The sequence below is a fragment of the Canis aureus genome, chromosome 29, assembly GCF_053574225.1.
Source record: "Canis aureus isolate CA01 chromosome 29, VMU_Caureus_v.1.0, whole genome shotgun sequence".
Lineage (NCBI taxonomy): Eukaryota > Metazoa > Chordata > Mammalia > Carnivora > Canidae > Canis > Canis aureus.
Genome location: NC_135639.1, coordinates 30961878 through 30985199, shown reverse-complemented (window position 1 = coordinate 30985199; position 23322 = coordinate 30961878). Strand labels below are relative to the sequence as shown.

At 50.5% G+C, this 23322-nt stretch overlaps 1 protein-coding gene and 1 long non-coding RNA gene across 4 annotated transcripts in view; one reads left to right on the top strand and one right to left on the bottom strand.

Annotated features, from left to right (window-relative positions):
- SLIT1 (slit guidance ligand 1) overlaps nt 1-23322 on the bottom strand; it is a 171361-nt gene that overhangs the window by 6118 nt on the left and 141921 nt on the right. For both annotated transcript variants that reach the window (XM_077878162.1, XM_077878161.1), the window contains exons 24-33: nt 21599-21670; nt 20714-20785; nt 12036-12199; nt 10399-10523; nt 10016-10113; nt 6689-6828; nt 6440-6533; nt 3740-3877; nt 2162-2399; nt 560-690 (exon numbers count right to left, since the gene is read on the bottom strand). In XM_077878162.1, the coding sequence (XP_077734288.1) occupies nt 560-690; nt 2162-2399; nt 3740-3877; nt 6440-6533; nt 6689-6828; nt 10016-10113; nt 10399-10523; nt 12036-12199; nt 20714-20785; nt 21599-21670 (1272 nt within the window). The remainder of the gene's footprint in view (nt 1-559; nt 691-2161; nt 2400-3739; nt 3878-6439; nt 6534-6688; nt 6829-10015; nt 10114-10398; nt 10524-12035; nt 12200-20713; nt 20786-21598; nt 21671-23322) is intronic.
- LOC144301331 (uncharacterized) lies at nt 376-6832 on the top strand. 2 transcript variants are annotated; one of them, XR_013368147.1, is made up of 4 exons: nt 376-749; nt 894-1939; nt 2766-3022; nt 5151-6832. It is a non-coding gene; the product is annotated as an uncharacterized LOC144301331 (long non-coding RNA). The 2 variants fall into 2 exon arrangements; XR_013368146.1 differs by having other exon boundaries at nt 376-1939.

The window sequence follows — 23322 nt, the reverse complement described above, 5'->3', positions numbered from 1 at the left end:
AATGGGCTTTAATTCGGCCCATCTCTGCCTGGTCCTTCCCTAGAAAGGCCACTGATGCAGCAGCTGCTTCCCAGGAAATAACATCTCTAAGGAAGGAGGGTGTGTCGACTCTGTGGCCTAGGGCCTGGTCCCTCCTGCTTCCCTTCTTGGGACTCCTTGGGGAAAGCTGAGCAGTTTGGGGCAAGGGCTACCATCTTACCATCTCTCCTTCCCACTGTGAGGAGGAGATAGGATAGGGAAGGGTGAGCCCACCGCTCAGGCCTCAGCCCCAAGCTGGGGCCTCACTAGATGGTTGAAATGCCCTTCCTACGAACAAGGGGTAGTGGAAGGGGAGGTGGGTGGGCGGATGGGATGACTGAGGGGGGCACTTGACGGGATGAGCACTCAGTGTTATGCTATATGGTGGCAAATTGAACTCCAATAAAAAAAATACCAAAAAAAAAAAAAAAGAAATGCCCTTCCTCCCACTTGGGCAGCCCAGGTGCCAGTGGTCCCAATAACCACCTGCTTTTGCCCTGGGAGACCCTGAGCGAGGGTGGTGGGCATGAGGAAGCCTTACCTGTAGATGGCCGAACTGGGGTAGCTGCCCGGGTCATAGCTGACACGCACGTGACCCTGGTACAGCTCCACTGCCATGTGGTCATTGTCTCCATTGTACAGCAAGATCCCATTGTCCTCTGCCGTAGAGACCTGATGGGCAAGGACACATTTTCTCCCACCACACTCCACCCCACCCAGCGATGGCACAGGTAGGTGGGGGACCCACATTTGGAAGAGGAATGCTGTGTGCAGAGCTGTCCTCCCCTGGCTATGTAGCCTGCCCAGGGGACATATCCTCCAGGAGATGCTGACAGAGGCTAGTAGCCCCTGGTTCACATCCCATCCACTGCCAGGTTGGCTGGGGCTGCAGAGAGAAGGCAGATGGACGAGCCCAGTCCTGGTAACCACTTGCTAGGAGGAGCAGGTAAGAGACCTTAGGGCGACCTGCTCAGAAAGTCCAATGGGTGTGGGGTAGCCTGTTCTGCGGGCCTCTGGAGCCACTGAGAGGACAAGTTAAGGAAGGCTGTCTAACAGCCGTGACCACCCAAACCTGAAAAGAGCCACTCAGGAGGTAGTGCCTGTCTCTGGAGCTGTGCAAGCAAAAGCTGGAGCTACCTTAGGAGGGAGATCACTCTACAATGCTGTAGGAACCATGATCCTTCCTTGTTCCTCTTCTGTTTCTTCTGGTAAAGAACCTGACTCCCTGGTCTCCTAGGGCTGGCACATGGCCCAGGGAGGATGCATCATAGCACCCCATCTCGCTGGACTCAGTGGCTGGGCCAGGGATGGGCACGTGGCTGAAGGGAGGCCAATCCAAGATCTTCCCTGAAGTTGTGATTGCTGTCCAACCAGCTGGCAGGGCAGAGCCTGTGACAGGGACAGTGGGGCTGACCTCACCTCTTTAAGGAGGTGCCTGAGGCAGTGGCTGGGAGGGTTTGGGTGAATGTTACTTTGTTAAGCAGTTAGGCTAGCTGTATTCTTGCAGTGTAGACAGTGTGGATGGGCAAGATGAAGTGGGGGGGGGGCATGGTAAGCATGTTGGGAGGCTGAGGGGCTCTGTGAGAGAAGGAGGAGAAAGATGCGACTGCTGGGGTAGGGAATGCAGTTGGAGGAAGAGAGCCAAAGAGGAGATGCAGACTTTGATCATTTTCCATGTGATGTGCACCACCCCCATCCCTCCAGGTAAACATTGCCATCCAAGTGCGATGTGCCTTTGCCCTCAACAAACCAATGCTCTGAGACGAAATTCAAGACATGAAATGGCAAAATAAGGGCCCCAAAATAAGGGCCAGGAGGCTAAAGATACAAGGCCAGAGCTGAAGCCCAGAGCCAACTCCGGCCATGTCCCAGGCCATAGAGAAGTGTGTGTGCAGCACTGGAGGCTGGAGCTGAGGAGCAGGTGAGACGGGATGGCGGGAGAGGATCCGGTCACCTCTCCACCCTTTTCATCCTACCCTGGTTTCAGATAACCTTTCATGTACTTGACCCACATCCAAAGAGTTTTGATTAACACAGGTTCCTCCCTGTCCTCCTGGGCAGGGACTCCCCTCAGTGCTCTGACCCGAGGCCACACCCCCTGGCGCCCCACTCGCCTCTGTGACTGGGCACCCTGAGCACGCACCTGCAGCGTGATGTTGGCCCGGGGCCAATTCTGCAGGTCAGTGAACTGCAGGTAGGTGTCCCGATCCACAAAGTTGACACTGAGCAACTTCTCACACTCGGGGCCGCCGAAGCCTGGGAGGCACTGGCACACAGGCCCACTGCCCTGGTCCACACAGTTGGCCCCATTCTGGCACTCTGTCCCCTCGCAGGGGCTTCTGGGGGCAGGAGGGCGGGGAGGGGCCTCACAGAACTGCCCGCTGAGAGGGAAAAGATACAGGTCAGAGAAGGCTGGGCGAAGGGGCAAGGGGACATCTTTCTGTCCCACGGTCCTGGAGAGAAATTTGCTGAACATCTTGGGAAACCAGATCCTTAAAGCAATAGAAGATGCTCCTAATGAACACTTTTTCCCCCAAGAGAACTATGAGCCAGAAGGACACTGAAAACAAGGTGAGAAGCAAGTGTGGTCCCTGGAACAGCACCATCGCTGTCACCTGGGCATTTGTCAGAAATGGAAAACCTGAATCTACGTCTTACTAAGATCATGTGCACATTACAGTTTGAGAAGCACTCGAGGCTCGGGGCAGTCAAGTCTGCTAGCAAACTCACTATTGTCCATTTTACAGAAAACAGACACAAACAAGAAAGAGAAGACTCAAATGACTAAAGAAATAAAAGAGGGGACATTACTACCAGCAGGGAGTTCTGACACAGCCACACCCATAGCACCAGTCTTCACAGCAGCCAAGAGTGGAAACAGCTCAAATGTCTCTCAGTGGATGGATACACAGATGTGGTCCATACAATGGAATAATATTCAAGCATAAAAAAGAATGCAGTTCTGATGTATGCTGCCACATGGATGAACCCCAAAAACATGATGGTAAGATCATATGACTCCATTTATATGAAATATCCAAGATAAACAACTCTATTATAGACACAAGTATTAGATTATTGGTTGCCTTGAGCTGAGATGGGAGGGGGTAGGGTGACAGATAATAGGTATGGAGTTTCCTTCTGGAGTAATGAAAATGTTCTCAAATTATTATGGTTAATGGATGTACAATTCTGGTAATATACTATAAGCCACTGAATCCTATATTGAAACTGGGTGAATCTCAGGGCATGCGAATTATAGCTCAATTAAAGTGTTTAAAAAAAAAAAAAAGACCCAAGCAGAGAATGGGAGGTAGATGGCCAGGAAGGCAGCCCTTCTTCCCCAACCCCAACCCTGGCCAAAAACCTTTCAGAGAAGTCAGGCTGTGAAGATAAGTGACCTTTATGCCAGGATGTGTCTTCAGAGGTCTGCTGGGCAGGTATGTGGTGGGCACTGGCCAGTAATCTGTACCCACCTCCCACTCCCTCCACCAAACAGTTTAGGGACCCTGTGCTTATGCCCTGAGTGATTAGGTAGTTTTCCCACAGCCACACAGCTGGGGTTGGCATCGCCATGGTCAAAACCCAAGGATCCAACTTCCAAGCTCTGACCCTAATTCCCTCCCACCCGCTGTGCTTGGGGGCTCCTGCCAGCTCCAGGGCTGGAGGCCAGGAGGCCTCGGTCACTCATGCTCACTCGTGCTCCCCCAGGGCCACTCACCTGTAGCCCTCAGCACAGAGGCAGGAGTAGCTGTTGACTTCATCCACACACTGGGCCCCATGCTGGCAGCGGTGATCCCTGCAGTCATCCTGGTTCTCACTGCAGTTGTCACCCACGTAACCTGGTGCACACTCACACCTGGCACGCATGCAGGGATGGGGGGCAGTCAGTCCCTCACTCAGTCGGAAGCCCATGGGGTCTGGGGGATGTGTGACTATGGGACACCCAAGAGGTCAAACAGAGCCCAGGAGAGAAAGCTGCCTCCCAGCACATCCTGGGACCCTTTCCTGATACAAGAAGAGAGCTTGCGTGGGCCTCTGGGTGGGGGCAGGTTCTGGGCCGGGAGCATGAGAACAGATCTTGTCATGGAAGACCTACCTTGACCACTGACAGCACATCTGAGGCCAAACTCAGGGCCTTTCCACAGCACAAGGCCCTGAATCCTGGGGCTCAACTAGCTGTTTTCTCCAGCCTTCCCAACTCCACTAGACTGGCCTCCTGGCCCTCCCCCTTCAAAGGTCATGCCCCCACTCAAGTGACACGAGACCAGCCCCCAGCCCTCACTGGGCTGCACTGGTTGCCTGGAGATCAACCATTTGCCTATCAAGGAGTATACTCCTCCACCTACTTTTCAGTCACAGCCTTGTGAGATGCCCCCTGTCCTGCTTCCCCCTGCCCCCACCATCAGGGCCCACCCTATGGTTGGACCTGTCTCTACTGGCAGCAACCTGCACCTCACCAGCACTTCCCAACTGCCACCACCTACTGATTCTGGAACATCCTCTTCTCTCTCCCTGCCTCTGTCACTCTGGTCAATACCACACCTCCTCCAGGAATCATCCTCCCAGCTATCATCAAGTGATCCCTGTTGGAAACTCTTCCAAACTGAACTGCAAATTCCACAGTTCAACCACACAACCTGGCAGGCAGGTGCTCCTGCCTGGATGTTTGTTTTCATTCCCAGTTTTTTAAGCTGTAAGAAATACTTTTCTACCCAAGTGAAAATACATACATCTATGGGCACACACACCCTAAAGCCAGCTTAATGGCACAATACTCCTTACTACATAAAATGCCATGATGCTCTGACAGTTCTTCTATTTTAGGTTAAGGTTTTATTTATTTAGGAGAAAGTGTGAGTGAGCCAGGGGAGGAGCAGAAGGGGAAGGACAAGCAGACTGCACTGAGCCCAACCCGGGGCTTGATCTCAGGACCCCAAGATCATGACCCGAACCAGACACTTAACCAACTAAGCCATGCTTATGCACCTCTGTTTTAGTTTTTTGAGTTAATCGACCCACCCTATGGTCATAATCCACTACTGAGTCTTGAGCTGCAGTCTGAAAAATGTTGCAAGTAGCTGACCGTCCACCTACTCCACCCATTCACACTCACTCCTTCCCTCACTCAGCCAATGTACCGAATACCTGCCGAATTCCAAGCACAGCTGAGTCCTTACATCTTCCCTCCAAGGCGGAAGCTGAGAGAACCGGCGCTACACAGCAGCTGTCTGCGCACTTTTGGTGCTATCAGGGACTCTTCCTGGCGCAGTGTGAGGGATGAGGGGCAGTCCTGCTTTCTCCCACCACCTGAGGTCCAGCCCCTCTGAGCAGCGGGCTACCTCTTGATCTGCCACTGCTCCTTGGTCGGCTGTGCCAACTCCACCCCAGCAGCTCACCCACAAGCATGGCAGCTGTGCAGCTTTTGGATGGAGACTTCCATGTACCTCTCGATCTCAGTAACCCCTGTCTCTTCCTGCCATTGTCCTTGGGTGGCCCCTGCTGGACCGTGGGCTCCCTGAGAGGCTCCACTCCCCACTCTGGCCTGAGTGGCTGGCGTTGGGTCCCTCAGCCTCAGGCCTCAACCCTGACCACCTGTCCTGACCAGTGGAACAAGGGTCCCAGAAATGTTTACAAAGCTGCAGATGGAAACATTTAAAAAACCCACGATCTTCATGTAGTTTTCAGGTGACAGCGCACTTCTATATATTCTAACAATGATGGTGACAATTGTCAATGACCCCTTATCCAAACCTCCTGGGGCTAGATAGGTTTTGAAATTCAGAAGATTTTGGATTTTGGAAAGGCTATTTGTAACAATGCCTAAAGCATTATGTAACACATCAATGGGATCTGGGGCAGCCCCTTAATTAAACATGTTCATATTTCTGCAGCAAAATCTATACACGTTCACACTACATGGCAAGAATAGTGACTATACATAACCTCATATCGGTGGGGGTCAGGTTTTATTACCAAATATGTTCAAGTCAAACCAGGTTTTGCTACCAAATGGGCTTCTGGTTTTCAGAGTTTTGTGCATTTTGTAACTGGGGAGGAGAAACTGTGGATCTGGAAAGATAATAGCCCCTTTATGGAGCACTTATCAGATGTCAGACTTGGAGCAAAGTACATTTGTTCATCTGACCCTTATACCTACCCCAGGAGGGAGCTATGGGGTGCCCACTTTGCAGATGAGAAGACAGGCTCAGAGGGGTCAAGGCATCCACTCAGGGTCATACTGTAAACCCAGGTCTAGTTGACCAAAGCTATACCCACTACTGCCCTATCCCCACCCAGACTTGCAGGAACCTGTATAGCCAAGACCAAACCCACTTTTGACAAATAAGGAAATAGGAGGGGAGGGGAGTGACTTCAAGGCCCATGCCCTTGTCTGGCCCTGAAAACAGGCAACACTGACCTGGGCCCATCTGGAGTACCCACACACTGGGCCTCGTGCTGACACGGGTTCAAATCTGAGGAGCAGAAGTCCACCAGCTGCTCACAGCCCCTTCCTGAGGAAAGAATGAGGAAGGAGAGAAGCTGCCCCCAGACTCTGCCAGGTAGCTGGGCTAGCAGAAACCCCTGCAGACGCTGAGTGGGGGCCTCAGCCCTTCTGCCCACAAGACAGGGGCTCAGGGCCTGTGCACCCCCGCCCCGCCCCACTTACCCGTGTACTGTAGGGGGCACTGGCAGGTGTAGTTGCCCACACCATCCACACAGATACCCCCATTGGCGCATGTGTGCTCCACACAGTCATCCGTATTCACCTCACAGGTTGGGCCTTCAAAGCCGGGGGGACAGGAACACCTGAGGGGAGGAGGGAGGGTGGGTGGGCCCAGGGCCAGGGCAGCAGCCTTCCTGAGGCACTGATGGAAGCCTGTGTCTGCAGGTGACTACTGTCATCCCAGAACTTTGACCCCTACCCTAGGCCAGGCCAGGCCCTTGCTAGCTGCTGAGGTCACACTAAATAAGACCTGCACCATGGGGACTCACAGTCTAGCTGTGAGGCCACCAGAGAAAAGTTGGTAGGTACCAGGATGGTGCCACACTGAGGCCAGGTGGACAGAGGCAGGGGACACTTGGCTCATACATCGGGGGTAGGGGGTAAACAGGAGCCAACTTGTGGAGGGTCCTGGGAATCCATGATCTTCCAGCCAGTGTACACCTTCCCCCAGGGGACACCTGGGGTCTTCCAAGCCATATGTGGGTCAGAGAGGTCTGAAAAATTAATTTCCAGCCAGATCTTCAAGTTCAGCACTCTGAACAGACCTACCCCAGAGCTTTAGAAGGGCGCATACACCTCTCCCAACCTGAGTGCAAGGTGGACGTGCCTGGAGCCTAGAACCCTAGCGCCAAATAAAGGGACTATTAGGAATATAGAGGTTTCCAAAGTAACTGGACAAATGCTTTTGCAAGAAGTTCTAGTTCTGTGCATCAAAAATCATTGAAGGTGTAAGAAACAGCACAGATCACAGGGTAAGGGAGGGAAAGCTGAATGGGAAGTCATCCAAGGAGAAAAACCATGAAAGACTCTTTATGGGAAACTGAGGCCTGATGGAGGGGAGGTAGGTGGGGGGATGGGGTAATTGAGTGACAAGCATTAAGGAGGGCACATGATGTGATGAGCACTTGGTGTTATATACAACTGATAAATCATTGCACACTACATCTGAAACTAAGTATGGACTTTATGTTGGCTAACTGAATTTTAAAAAATTTTAAAATAAATCATTAAAGGGTCACATAGTGGAATTGTCAGCCGATAGAGCATTAAAAATACTTTTTGATGACGGATTACTCTGGGGTTTTTGGCATATAAACTCGGAAGGGTTTCAAATAATTGAGTGACACGCTGCAATAAAAATTCTAATCCCAATGGCTTATCTGCATAAACTTTCTCAAATTTCTTTCACAAATGCTATGTGTGCAGCATATCTAGCTGTATACATAGATTTTTAAAAAGGAATATATTGGATGCTGAGCCTGCTCTAATGCTGTCACATTCACCCTGTGTGTTTAGAAGAACACACACAAAAAAGCCCCACCTATCTCTCTAGGAGTCTAATAAACTTTTACTTTCATGGGTGTTAATTATCAATAAAATTTTATAGTAGAGTTATTTCTGATATATATATATGTGTGTGTGTGTGTATATATATATATATATATATATATATATATATATATATATTATTGATATTTGTAATGACAACTCTGCAAAAGAAACCTCTAATCTTGGTGACAAGAAAAAAATTCTACAAACTTACACCCCCACGTTGGTAGCAGAGAAGTATGGCTGCAGGCTTGATAGTGGACCCCAGCACAGAACATAGACACAGGAAGAGAAATGGAGGTGGGAGTGGGGAGTAAAATGGAAATACTAGTACGAGGAGAAAAAAGGAGGTAAAATGTTTCAGCTGTTAAACAGGAGCTTATTGATGTGATTTTTTAAAGTGATATCAAATTGCTGTGCTATTCAGATTCCACTGGAAAATGATAAAAATGAACTAGAAAATGAGTTATTTTTAAATGTTAATATTTACAATATCCTGGAAACTATCTCCTTTGCAATGAGAAGTTCAACTGACTGGAAAAATTCTAGCTAACACTCTAAGAATGTGTGAGAGGGGATGTAGTTTAAAACATCTGTTTAGGGATCCCTGGGTGGCGCAGCGGTTTGGCGCCTGCCTTTGGCCCAGGGCGCGATCCTGGAGACCCGGGATCGAATCCCACGTCGGGCTCCCGGTGCATGGAGCCTGCTTCTCCCTCTGCCTATGTCTCTGCCTCTCTCTCTCTCTGTGTGACTATCATAAATAAATAAAAATTTAAAATAAATAAATAAATAAAACATCTGTTTGGTGGGGGTATGTGAGCAAAAAGGTATGAAGCACACAATTCTGGGGTCCACCCTCCAGCTGGGAAGGGGCTACCCCAGCTGCACCCATCCTCCACCTAGCAGGCTCTTCTGAGGGGTCCTCTCAGCCCCCCAAGCTCCACAGACCGCCCCGTCCAGGAGTCTAGCGTGGGGCAGGGCAGGGGAGGGTGGTTGCGGGAAGTGGGGGGCTGGATGGAGTGGCTTCCAAAATCCAGACAATGACAGAGCCTATTTTAAGGATGCCGTTTCCAAGGTGATGACCTGTAAGCAGTTGTTCAGTGTTTTTTTACCCCTGGCAGTTTGGGTTTGCAGAGAGAGGTTTGGCCATTCCCACCAAGTAGATTCAACAGCATTTTCCAAAGAGTAAATTTGTTTGGCTGGCAGTTTATTTTCAGCAACTAAGTACTATATACTCCTCTGAAAAATCTCTGGGCCCAGGAGAACTCTGAGAAAGTGTGGGGGGGTGCTCATTGAGGGGTCTTGGGGGAAAGCAGGGTGAATGGGAGGTGGGGGCTTACATGGTGAGGTCAGACAGCAGCCGCGAGGGCTGGCCCTTCACGGAGTCCAAGGGGAGGGGAGAAACAGCTGCTCAGCTGTGACCAGTATGACCCATGAGACCATGAGGGCAGGCCCCAGGGGGCGCAACTGGGCCTCACTCCCACCTCTGGGAAGGTCTCCCCACCTGTCTCAGGGACTGCTTGATACCAAGGCACTGGCTAGGGGCCCTGCCTCCACGCAGCATTGGCACAGCAAGCGGATGTTTGACTTCCAATTGGAGGCCTTGGGGGACAGTGGAGATTATAGGGGTTTAAACCACCCCTGAACTACCCCTTAGCACTGCCACTGCATATGCCCTTGGCCACGAATTGCCAGGCCATCAGAAGGCCCTCTGGCACCCAGTATGAGCAGGGAGACGCCTGGAGCAGGAGTGAGCAATGCAGCCCCAGGCCCCAGCCTTCTCTCTGGGCAACAGGGGCCTGGCCTGGGTAGGCATGGAGGGCGCTCTAGGGAGTGCCTGCCCCTCCCCAGCACAGGGAGACCTGGGCCATCCCACTTGGGGCAGGCTGCACCCAGGCTTGCACTCCCACCCATCAGGTTCCAGCCCTGCAGGCAACTCACGTGAACCCGGCGTCCCCGCCCTCCTGTGGGCGGCAGGTCCCTCCATTTCCACAGGGGCTGCTGGAACAGCCATCCAGGGATACTTCGCAGTCTCGGCCCTGGGGAACAAAGTGAGTGAGCAGGACATCAGAGACACCCAGGGATTGGTGTGAGCCAACAGCCAGCCCGCCCCCTCAGCAGTGTGCCTCCTTGTCCCCAGAGTTACTTGCTCAGTCATTCATCCATTCATTCATTCGCTCATTCACATGCTACATCATTGATTAAACATTCCCTCAAGCGCCGGCCCTGGGCACCCTGCAGCCCCGGGCACCCTGCGCAAGCGTGAACGCTGCAGCCCAACCCGTCTTACCTGGAAAGAGCAGCCCGCCCCCACCTCCACTCACCTTATAGCCACTGGAGCAGACACACCTGTACACCTCCAGGGGGTCGTTATGGCAGGTGCCCTGGTTCCGGCACGGGCTGGATAAGCAGGGATCGCACTTGGCCTGGACAGCCAGGGTGGGGGGACCTGAAGCGGGGGAGGGGGCAGGACAGTCCTCGGGTCGGGGTTGGGGGTGGAAGCCCTCTCCCCAAGATCCAGGCCCTCCCTGTACTTCTCCCGGGTCACTTTCCCACCCTCCTTCCTCAGCCTACCTCCCCGGCCTATAAAAGGAGTTTAGTAACAGCAGCTGCCTCAGAGGCCTTAGGGATTAAATAAGCTAATTGAAAAGCCTTAACGGATGGGCGCTGGACGCGGTGGTCAGGGCCGAGCCGGCAGCGTGAGGGCACCACGGTTGCTGTGACCAAGGTCAGCTCTGGCTCCCCGCCCTGCCCTGTCACAAGGAGCAGGAGGGGACTCGGCTCTGTGAGGAAAGAGTCCATCTGCCTTCAAGCTGTTTCTCTCCAAGGCTGATGGGGGGGCATCCTTCCTGTCACCACAGGCAAGACCTCCTGCAGCCCCTCCGGGACGGTGAGGAGCTGGCAGCCCCGCCGCCTGGGGCATGGCACCTGCTGCACGAGGACCTCACAAGAACAAAAGCCATCGGGTAAACTCAGGTTCCCACTTAGGACTCCTTCTAGAAATGGAAAAATATGGGTCCTGCAGAAGAGGCGTGAGCATTACAAGAAACACTGCAGTAACAGCTGGAAGGACGCATGAGAGGGCTTCCCGGATTTCCCACGCGCTGTGTCCCGGCGTGTTCGGTGAGAATCCTGCGGGCCACCGTGTACCTTGCTGGTGTGCACGCTCTGGGTCAAGAAAACCTTTTAACTTGCCAACACCGGCCCTACCCCTTAAATAAATACCGAGCCAATGTTTTGCTCCCAACAAGCCACAGCCAAGCCCTTCTGAACCGTTACCCCGGTGGCCGGTGACCTACGGCGGTCACTTCCATTTCCCATGCAGGTCCGCGAGCCCGCGGAGGGCAGGGGCTGGGCCCAGCGCACGCAGCTGGCCCCGGGGCAACCCTCAGCCACCTCCCTCGGCTCAGTGGGCTCCCGGGCCCAGTCAGTCAGTCAAGCTCTGCTGAGGAGGACGTACAGACGCCCCGGTGAGGCAGCTTCAGAGCAAAGCGTGCAGGAGTCTCCGTCACGCTCAAGCCCTGGAGTTGCCAATGTCAGGAGAGGGGCGGCTGGGGCCAGGCTCGGGTGGGAGCTCATCGCTGCGCACAATCCCGACCGGCGCGAGGCCCGAGCACTCGCCCCTGAGAGGCTGGGAGCTTCCAGAAGTGCTGCTGTTTTGATTTTCCTTAGGTCACCCCTGGGAGGGATTAAGGCCCTCAGAGCCCGAGGTCCTGCCCAGCTTTCCTGGTTCGCTGTACGTCAGGACTAGAAGGTAGCCGCACTAACAAGCAGCAGGTGCTTCACTCCTGCCACCTGACCCCCCACTCAGGCGGTCACCGCAGGGACACAGGAGCCCCTGGAAGGCCCTGGCAGGATTAGGCAGGTCCTGTGGGCCCCCAGCAGCAGGTGGTGGGAATGCCACCCTGTGCTTACCACCCCCTCCCCACACACCGCCCTCCTCTCGTGCTCCTGGGCTCACCTTGGCATTCAAACTTCTTGGCAGGTGTGGTGAGGAGCAGCTTGCCCTCCATGTCTGGGGGCCCCACACAGCGGGCAATGCCTGGCTCCTTATAGCCTGTCTTCACCCAGCTGGACAGCCAGCGGAGATGGCAGTCACAGTACAGAGGGTTGGCGCCAATGGCCCTGCATCAGAGAGCAGAGAGAGGCAGTCACCCTAATGGGGTCCTTCACCCACTAGGCACTGAGTTGCAGGGCACTCAGCGAGGGGCTGGCAAAAATCCTAACAGCCCGGGCTCCCTGGGTGGCGCAGCGGTTTGGCGCCTGCCTTTGGCCCAGGGCGCGATCCTGGAGACCCGGGATCGAGTCCCACGTCAGGTTCCCGGTGCATGGAGCCTGCTTCTCCCTCTGCCTGTGTCTCTGCTTCTCTCTCTCTCTCTGTGACTATCATCAATAAATAAAAATTAAAAATAAAAAAAATAAAAAAATAAAAATTTATTAAAAAAAAAAAAAAAAAAGTCCTAACAGCCCCCGTGACACAAGGCTTTACCGTGCAGCCAGTGCTGCCCTAAGCACTTCCTGTGTGTGATTTTTTTTTTGGGTAAGATTTTATGTATTTGACAGAGCGAGCAAGCACAAGCAGGGGGAGGGGCAGAAGGAGGGGGAGAAGCAGGCTCCCCACTGAGCAGAGAGCCCGATGCAGACCCTGAGATCATGACTTGAGCTGAAGGCGGATGCTTACCACAGTGAACCACCCAGGCGCCCCTATGTGTCATCTTCCTAGCCCCCCCCCCACACACACACACCTCACTCTCCCAATTGCACATGTTGAAACAGGCTCAAGAAGGTTGAACACTTGCCTAAGATTGCACAGAGAAAGGGGGGAGGTGAGATTTGAACTGGAGCTGTTGAGCGTGGACCTATCAGTGCACTGCCTCCAGAGTGCATGGGGTGGGGTGGGGGGAGCCACCGTTTACCGCTGGGATGAATCAGCTGCTTTCCCATGGCCCTGCATCGAATCTTCTCATTAGCCCCACGGTGTAAGCTTTCTTCTCCATCTCAAACAGTGGGAACTGAGCCTCACGTGGAATAAGTAATTTCCCTGGGGTCGCACAACTAGTGAAGGACAGCCCCCGGATCCAGACCTAGAGCTGACTCTGAAGCCCATACTCTTTAATTTTTCTTTTCATTTTTAATTAAGGAGCATATGAATGCATTATCATTGTAAACCCACTTTTAAATACTACAAACGAAAGTCTCCACCTCAACATGACGAACGTACTAAATTACACTGAACTGTACACATTAAAACGGTTAATTTTATCTTATAGGAATATCACCTTAATTTTTTTCAAAAAGGTCCATTCCTGTAACTCTGACAGAGGGGAGTTTTGTGCTATCAAATCGCACATGCAGTGGCTTTTTGACCTAGTGATTCTGTTTCTGGAAGTTTACCTCGCAGATACACCTGCACAGTTGTGTAAAGACACCTGTGCAATGGTATTGATTGCAGCATTGTTTGTAATAGAAATAAACTACAATACGTCCATGTTACAAAGAAAAGCTGCACCCGATGTCGCTACCAACCACAGAAGGACCTGTAGTCACATGGTCACCACACTCAGGCCTATAGCCTTCCAGGCCTCTCCCAAATTTACACCTAAGGTTCTTCTTCACAAATTATATCCACCTACTGCAGATCATTACCGAGCAACTTCTTGTCACTAAGTGCCATGTCTCTCCAGGTCAGCATAAATGGATCCACCTCATTTGGTCAGAGTGCTCCATAGCATCCCAAAGAATGGATATCTCGTAGCTTACTGAGCAATTTCCCTGTTGCCAGATATTCTGGTTGTTTCTAACAGCAGTGAACACTCTTATAGTGTGAGCATTTCTCTACAGGTGCCTAGAAGTAGGCTTCAGGTCGCAGAGGAAGAACATGCAGGATGTTTACAGCTGCCCTCCAAAAAAGGTTGTATCAGCTCATGGGCAGCATGAGGCCAGGCCTGCTTCCTCGCATCCCCACCTACCACTGCAGAGCCAACACACTTGACATCTTCCTGACTTACAGTGGGGGACTGAGAGATGGACGAGATCTCTTTTGGGGCGGGGGGATGAAGAAGCCAGAGCTCCTTGGTACAGCAAAGAGAAAAACAAGAGCCTGGGGCCTGCAGTTCATTTCTATCAACACTATTTTGCAAATAAAAGGCTGTGATGATAATGAGAACAGGCACATTTATTAAGTAACAAATGGATGCATGGCCCCTTTCCACCTGTTTCTGGGCAAGAGAGAGGAAGTGGCTCCCCCGAGGTGTGTTTGGTCTGATGAAAGCAGCAGCAATTCTGAGCAGGAATCACCCCAAATAGCCCAGCTGTTGACTGCACAGTCTTATAAGGCGGCTGAGCAAGACTTGGCCTCGGGCCCCAGCGCAGCTGCTCCCTGCCCGCTGACCTTGCGCAGCCGCGTCACATCTCTGGGGCTCACTTTATAACTCGATAAAGAGCCTGCGATCTGGAGAGGGGCAGAAAGACAAGCACAAATAACCTAAAATGGGCACCAAGGGAATAATGCAATGTGGAAAGGGCCAGTTCAACCTCGACGTGTATTTCATTTCTTCTGTCCTGATTTGCTGACAGCATCCATCCTGACTAATGGGACAAGGGAGATACCTTCCTCTCTCCACACTGAACAGCGCCCGGGCTGCTTAGACGTAAAGGAAGCTCAGATGCTTTCAGTTTTTTGAAGCTGCAGTGTGTGTGTGTGTGTGTGTGTGTTTTAAAGACCTTTTTAAAATAATAGGAATTCAAAACTTATGCTGTTTACATTAACCAGATATTTGATATTTTTAACCTAAAAAGTACAAGGTAATGTGATTATGTTACTCAAAATATAAATACAGAATTTATTTTAAAATATTTTTTTGGAGTGTACTGCAGGAGTGAGCCATGAATTTAAAGTTTATTATGAATAATTTCTTTCGGTCCCGAAGCTCATTTAGAGAAAATGCCCCCAGACAGAGGCCATTGTGAAATGTGGAAACCTTGACAGATCAGGACTGCCACAATTCCAATTCTCTGAAAGTCCCCCCATAAATGGCAGCAAAAGTGCATCTCAAATCTTTTTTTTTTAAAGATTTTAAAATTATTTTTAGGTAATCTCTACAGCCAAAGTGGGGCTCAAACCTAGAACCCTGAGATCATGAGTCACAATCTCCAGCAACTAAGCCAGCCAGGCACCCTGTGTACACCTCCAATCTCAGTGTCCCTTTCTGACTCTCTACATTACACAAAAATAATAATAAAGAATAATATAAAACTTCCAAACTCAACGCTACTCAAAAGTACATTCTGGGTTGACCAACATGTTTTCCTTGTTTCTGTATAGAGCAGCCTCTGAGCCACACCTGATTTTAACCGTTCACACTTTCATTTACCCAAAGACTGGGTTTCTGAGACTACTGTAGTAGTTCTGGGTTCACTTTCACCTGGGGACCATTTTTCCCACCGAAAATGACTGTGAGCTCAGCGAGGAGTGGAGAGTCCCAGGCCCAGCTGAGGCACTGGGGTAGAGACAACAGCCAGGATGCTTGTCCATCCAAAAGGGCTGTGGATTCAGGTTGACACCCTAGCAAGAGCATAAATAATCCTGTGTTGTTGTTGATCTTTGGTGTAACTTGGAAATAGCTGAAACAGGAGATACTCTGTGTGTTCATGCCAAGGCCCTGCTGGGCTTCTATTAATGTAACCAGGACTAAAATAGCTCTCCCATGGCTGTTTCACAGAGCTGCCAACTATAGAGTTTAGCACATACTAAAACTTCAAAATCCCCTTCACCTGAGCTATACCTCCTCTGCCCATTCTCCTCTCAGGCAATTTATTTGTGTACATCACTGTCTCCTTATACCGCACTGAAACTTCCTGAGAGGAGGAACTACGGTCCCCTGCTGTGCCTGATACCAGCAGGCAGCCCATGAATGTTTCTAAAAGCATGAGGAATGCACAAAGCTCAGTGGGAAAGCAAAGGAAATTCAAAAAGAAAAGAATCCTCCAGCATCCCAAAAACGTAACTAATCTTTCTGTATTCCCTTCCAGTTCTTGTGTTCACACATGCACATCAGTGAAACCAGAGTTCATGGTCTTCTTCATCCTATGTTTTCATCAAATAGTAAACTACAGTGCTATAATTCTCTAACCACTTGCTATTCTGTCCTATGGGCATACTGTGATCTACTTAATCATTCCATATTTACTTTTCACACTGAATTTTTAAAAAAGATTTTATTTATTTATTCATGGGACACAGAGAGAGAGAGAGAGAGAGAGAGGCAGAGACACAGGTAGAGGGAGAAACAGGCTCCATGCAGGGAGCCCGACGTGGGAATTGATCCCAGGACCCCAGGATCACGGCCTGGGCTGAAGGTGGCGCTTAACCGCTGAGCCACCTGGGCTGCCCTTCACACTGAATTCTTAATGAATTCGTAATCTAGCCACCCCCCCCCACCCCCGCACACAGTAAATCAGAGGCAACAAAATGCCAGATTATAGAAATGAAGAATGATGTTGGGGAACTTTAGCACAGGATTTGGCAGACAGTAAATATTTTTTGGGGAAGAGATGGATGGATGGATGGATGGATGGATGGATGGATGGATAGATGGACAGACAAAAAGAGGACGATGAACTAACTGCAAAGTAAATATGGAAGTTAATAGCAGTAGAGAAGTGTGCAGGGTACTGGAGCCCACAGTGGCATGTGGGCCATAGTGGACCTTAGAAATAACCTTTGTACGGCTGAGGAGAAAGGCCCGAAGGAATGAATGAATTGTCTGAGATCCCACTGCAAGTTGATGGCAGAATAAGGACCTAACCCCACACATCCTGATTTCTCGAGTTCAAGGGATTCAAATATGGTGGATGGTGGACCTCAGCCTCCACCACACCCTCTGCCCACCGCCCCCTCCCGCATACCACGAGCAAAGAAGAGACGCCCAGGCCAGAGTCACAATAGGAGCAAAGGGCACTCCAGGAGCCAGGGACACTGGATGCTAACTCCTAGGCAACCTCTGACTTGTTACAGAGCCGTGGGTGCCTCCCACCCTTCAGATTGCACCTCTGTGAAGCCCAGAGTGAATGCAGTGAGTCTACACTGTCCTTTTATCATTCCTTGACTCCTTGCAGGTGCTCAAGAATTCTTTATAGAACAGTTACAGTTCTTATGAGCAGAGCAGATGGTGGATACATGGGAGCGCACTCACACACTTGAATCTAAGCATGTGCACAATTCCCAGGCTACTGCCTAGTTCCACTTGAAACCCTGGGTATAAAGGGCAGAGTTTATTCACGGGGTTGCTCCATTATAATGGAAGGTTTCTTTCACGTAGATGCTGTCTCAGAGAGAGACGGGCTTAGATGCAATGAGCAAACACATCTGATCGGTAATGCTGAGACCTTGTTCTACAATTACTGCTTAAAGGAGCTTTATTGACTGGTTTATTTCTTACAACCTGGATCTGGATTTTGGCTTGATGTCACTGTTCTCTTTAAAAAAGTCTGAATCTAAAAAAGAGAAGTCTGAATCTATAGATCAGTGTGGTTCAACAATTGTTTTTGCAGCTTTGTTTTTTTGTTTCTAAAAAACATGTTGTTTGTTCACTTCCCACTTGAAAAACAAAGCCTCTAGGTTTTGAGCTGGAGACAAAATCAGAATGTGCTTGGGTATCATTCAGTTTTCATCAGGAAGGAGGAAACCCCCTGCATTGAAACCCCACGTATAAGAGATACATGAAGGGAGAATCTAAAGGCAGGAAAGGTGGGCCGGAGGCTTGAAAAGGTCCTGCCTGGTGGGGTGGAGAGCTGGAGCGGACACCTGTCAGGGGCAAGCAAAGGAGGTGCCTGGGCCCAGAGCAGCCACAGACCCTGGTTCCCACAGGGACAGCACAGATGCTCTCTGGAGAGAAGTATATTTCATTTAGGTCCTTAGAATTCCAAACAGCAGCAAAAAAAAAAAAAAAAAAAAAAAAAAAAAAAGAGCTCAGAACCACTAACCACCAGACACAGATGGAAACAAGGCCCTGTTGAACAAGAGTCCAGAGCAATAACCAACGCGTCCCCTGCCTGGCCTTTGTCTAGAGCCACCATCTCCAGCCAGGCTCCCTCCTGCCTCGTCCCATGCCAGCCAGCCTCCACATGTCACCATGGCTTTCCAGGAGTTTTCTACGACTTCGTTCTTGCACAATTCCCTTATATCTGTCAAATAAAATCTATACTCTTTAGCATGGCACAAAGGGCCCCTCACAATGGAATTCCAATACCCCTTCCAGAGCCATCTCCTCCCACTCTACACTCCTTACCAAACCAACCCCCTATAGCCTATGTTAGACAACATCCCTGAATGTGTTTACTTTCTTGCCATCTTGCCTTTGCACATGCTGTTCCCTCCTCCTAGAATGTCTTTCCCTATCTTCTCCCATGGCAAACCCCTAGCTAGTCCCTTTCCAATGGCAGCATCAACATCACCTCCTCTGTGAAGCTCCTCAGATTTCCCCAAAGTTAGTCACTGCTGCCTTAATTCGCTTTATAATATCCAGATGGTCCCAGAAGGCAGAAACCCAGTGGTAGTAAATTCTTCACCACTTGACTCACTGTGGTTATTCAGGATGTATTTATTGAGGCAATATAGAATAAATAAATAGCTCTGGAATCAGATACACCTAAGTTCCAGTCCTGTTTCTGTCATTTCCTGGTCTTAGGACCTAGGGGAGCTGCTTCATTTTTCAGAGCCTGGGCCGGAATGGAAAATGTAAATAGTAAGTGTAAATAAATACAAATAATAAATGTCAATACATAAATGCAAATAAATAAAAAATGGAAAAATAAATCCTACCCCCTAGGACAAGAGCCCCTTTTCCCTTTTACTCCCATGGCAGACATCACTAATCAATCATTGCACACTCTCCACTGAGTCCAGGCCAGCACTGGAATCTTCATTGTGGGTTCAAGGCAGTCCCTGTCAAATTTGGGGAACTGGAAGAGAGCACCATACCTACTTCTCACTTTAGTCTCAGAGTAAATGAATCACCACAGATAAAGTATTCACAGACTGTAAAGTATTTGTCCCAGACACACCCTCAATAAATAGTACGTATTACTACTTATTTCCTCAAGTCTAAGATTGTTAATGCACTACTGATTTAACGTGCTTTGGAAGGCGTGGAGAAATATCACCATATTAAATATATAGATCATTTGTAAGCTACACTATGATTTCTGAGACTAACATTTAGAAAAGGTGAGTCTTCCAACTGAGAAAATCCAGTGAGATTATTGGATGAACCTCAGGTGGTGCCACTGGGGGCCCCAGAAGGCCCTGGGTTGGAACGTGCCTGCCCACTTGGGCCCTGTGCACTCAGTGTGGGCAGAGAGAAGAAGGCCCCAGAACACCCGGGGTCCCAGCTGCAGTCCAGCTGTCCCAATTGTTGCCTGGGCCCAAAGTTGGGATGCAGGGAGAGAATGCTCTGCCCCCAGCCCCCTCCAGAAGTAGGATGGTCCTGTCCTGGCCCACTGCTTTTTATTGCTTTTCTTCAATTGTGGTAAAGATGTACATAACATAAAATTTGCCATTTTGGCCATGTTAGGTGTACAGTTCGTTGGCATCAACTAGCACAATGTTGTGCAACTATCACTGCTCTCTGGTTCTAAAACTTCATCACCCCAAACAGAAGCTCTGTACCCACTAAACAGAAGTTCCCCATTTCCTCCCACTCCCGGTACCTGGTAGCCACCTTTCTCCTGTAGCTATGGAGTTGACTATTCTGTACCTCATGTCCACGGAACCATATAGTATTGCCCCTTAATGTCTGGCTTATTTATTTCACTCAGCACGTTTCCAAGGCTCATCCATGTTTGTGGCAGGTGCCAGAGTTTCCTTCCCTCTTACAGCTGAAAAAGATCCCATTGTATGTAGACACCACATTTTGTCCAACAACTTGAGCTATTTCTGCTTTTTGACTACTGTGTGAACGATGCTGCTATGCACAAGGGTGTACAAGTGTCTGTTTTGAGTATCTGCTTTCAATTATTTGGGGTACACAGGAGTGGAATCGCTGGGTCACAGGGTCATTCCACATTTAGCCTTTTAAGGAACTGATCATACTGCTTTTTAAAAAATCCACATGGTACTGCCAGCTAAATGGTTTCGGAAGCAATTCTACATCAAATAATACCACTTCTTGGGGATGATAAATTTCCAGAGTTTATCCCCCACCCTGTGAAGTCAGAGGTACAGGAGTAGGGTCATGCTTAAGAACATGGGCTTTCGAGACAGAAGACTCCAGCCCCTACCAGCTATGCAACTTTGGGCAAGCTTCTCACATTTTCTAGACCTGTTTCCTCATATGTAAAATGGAATAATTGTGCCTATGCTGTAGGATTGCTGTGAGGATTAAATCAGCTGATGCAGTCAGTAAGGGTCATTACTACTTTTATGGTTGCTTATGAAGAACTGTCTTCAAATCCCATTGTTGTGACTGATGAAACATTGAATGTGTCAGAATCTGAGATGGGGAGTATGTGAAGTTCACAAGCTCAGTTTGTTTCAGGGCCAAAGCCACAAACTTTGCCAGTCTCAGCAGGTTGGGGGAGGGTCTTTCTCAGAATCCAAGTTCTGTTTAAATCCAAAGAGGTTGGGCCAAAGTTACTTACAGGTGAGACAGGGAGGTCACGTCTGTGAAGATGCCCTCTCGGAGGGTGGAGATGTCATTGCCATGCAGGGACCTGGGGAGACAAGAGGCCATCGGTGCCTCAGAGAACTGATGGAGGAGTGTGTCATGTATATCAATGCCAGAGGGAGACAGCTCCCAGTTCAAAGACCCTGCCCTGCTGGCCACTGGCAAGGGAGAGGGAGCCCCTTATAATCCAAGTACACAATCCTGTACCCCAGCCCTTCTGGAGGACTTGTTTTTCCCATCACAAATAACTCAAAGCACCATTCCTGTTTACACAACAAATGGAACATGTGTGCCCTCCCTCCCTTGGCCAGCGAGCCTGAGGCCGAGGCTCCCTCTCGATAAAAAAGTTACTATGGCAAGCCATAGGATGAGGATAAAGAATGTCCCCATGCCCCAGGCAGGGCTGCTGGAGGATTCCCACGCATGGATACCCAAGAGGCCGCATGGATACCCAAGAGGCCGTTGCAACAGGCGTAACAGCGGGCTTTGATCACAGGGCAAAAACCTCCCAGTGGGACTTCTTAGAAGAAGTTCACAAATCCCTTTCAAACATTCTCCACCTGAACCGGAAACTCACATGCAAACAAGGGGCTACCTTATGTTGGATGCCATCCGCCCCCCACACACTGCTTCCCCAAACACAACGTGGGGCAGATAGCAACCCCCATTTCTCAGAGTTTCCTATTCATTCTTCAGCCTCCATTAGGGGCTCAAATGAGAATGGACCAGCCTCCCATCTTTGGTCACTATTGGCCCTGCAGGGGTCACAGACGCGGAGACATTTCTGCCCACCAGGTGGGCTGCAGGACCCTTCTTGGTGTGGATTTTCCTGGAGGAATGAAGAGCAGGGGAGACTTACAGCAGACGCAGGGAGCGCAGCCCCTGGAAGGCCAGAGGAGGGATACACTGGAGGGCATTGTAGCTGAGGATCCTGTGGGAAGAGAGGGAGGACAAGTGCAGGGAGGGGAGGAGGGGGAAAGGGAGAAGGGGGGAAGGGAAGGAGGGAGGGGAGACCAGGATGAGGAGGAGGCAGGCACCAAGTTAGGGACCAGACCCCTGCTGCCTGGCTCAGGGTGCAGGGGCCTTTTGCTCAGCAGCAAAACGAGGGAAGCCTGAGCATGGAAGAGGGTAGGGGCCAAGCCCCTGGACTAGTGAGCCTACGGACCCAGCCATGTCCCCCAACCCTTTCATGCCTCATGCTGTGCTCCTTCAGCTGCAGGGCAGGGCCAAAAACAAGAACAACTTGACAGGGCTTTTCTGCAGGTAAGGGGAGGTGGCCCAGGCGAAGCCCTCAGCAAGGAGGCCGGGTGCACTTCCTGTGGAGGCTGCCCCAGTGAGGGCCAGAGGTGGGGTCCCTGTGAAGTTGACACCTGGCAGGGACCTGCCTCATGCCTGGGCTGGACAGGTGAAGTCTGGGCCTGCCTAGTAATTGACCAGTAGGAAGCTGTGGTGTTGTTGGGAAGACGCTGTGACCGTGTCCACCCCCGTTGTAAAGATGGAGACCAAGGCCCTCCCTGCAGGGGGACAGAAGGTCCCCATGGTGGCATAGTTAAGTCCTCAGCTTCTCAGTTTCCTGGCTCCACAGGCTAAACCACTCTCCCCCAGTGCCTCCAAATCAATGAATCCATCAAGGGCAGGTAGGCAGGTCGACAATAAAGGAAATGATACTCATAATAGTCCCAAATGTCTGTCAGCAGACAGATGGATAAATCGCCGTAGAGTGGAACGCCACTACTGACTGACCCGCAGGAACTAGCAACCCTTGCGGTGACATGGCGGGATTTCAAAATCACTATGCTGGCTGAAAGAAGCCAAATAAAAAAGAGTAGTGTCGTAGGATTCCATTTACATAGAACTCTAGGCGATGCTAACTCAGTCCTAGAAAGCCCACAGCTGGCAGCCTGGGATGGGGTATGGGGAGGGGACACGGAAGAAGGGTTGTCACAGGCCGGGAGGGACTTCTGGGGGTGATGGAAGTGGTCACTGTGTTGACTGTGGTGATGGTTTCGTGGATGGGAATGGAAGTCAGGATGTATCCAATTGTATGCTTTAGTATGTACAGTTTACTGTATGTTCACTGTACCTCAATAGAGCTGTTGTTAAAATAAGGAGAGCAAAGGGGTGTTCCTGTCACAGGAATGGGCCCTGGTTCTCCTTGCAGCTGCCAGAATCACTGAGACCAGGACTTCCCAGCCCCAGCACTGTTGACAATTCTTTGTTAGGCATTTAGCAGCCACCCTGGCCTCTGTCCATGGGGTGCCTGCCCTCCTGCAGCCGTGACCACCAACAATGTTTCAGACATCGTCAAATGTCCCCCAGAGTTGATGGCAGCTTCACACATAGGCTTATAAAGACCTTGAAATGGGACCCAGTTGATGAGTAGGCCCTGGAGCAAATAAGTACAGGTGTGTAACCTAGAACGAGCATTTCATGGCCTCGGGCCCATATTCTGCTCCTGGGGGTCTGGCTGGGTCACGACCTAGTCGTTTTTTGGGAAGTACTGGCTCTACTGTTTGACCACAGTAGAGCCTAAGGGGAAGTTCTTCAGTTCTTGGCACATTATCTGTAAAATGAGGTGTTGAG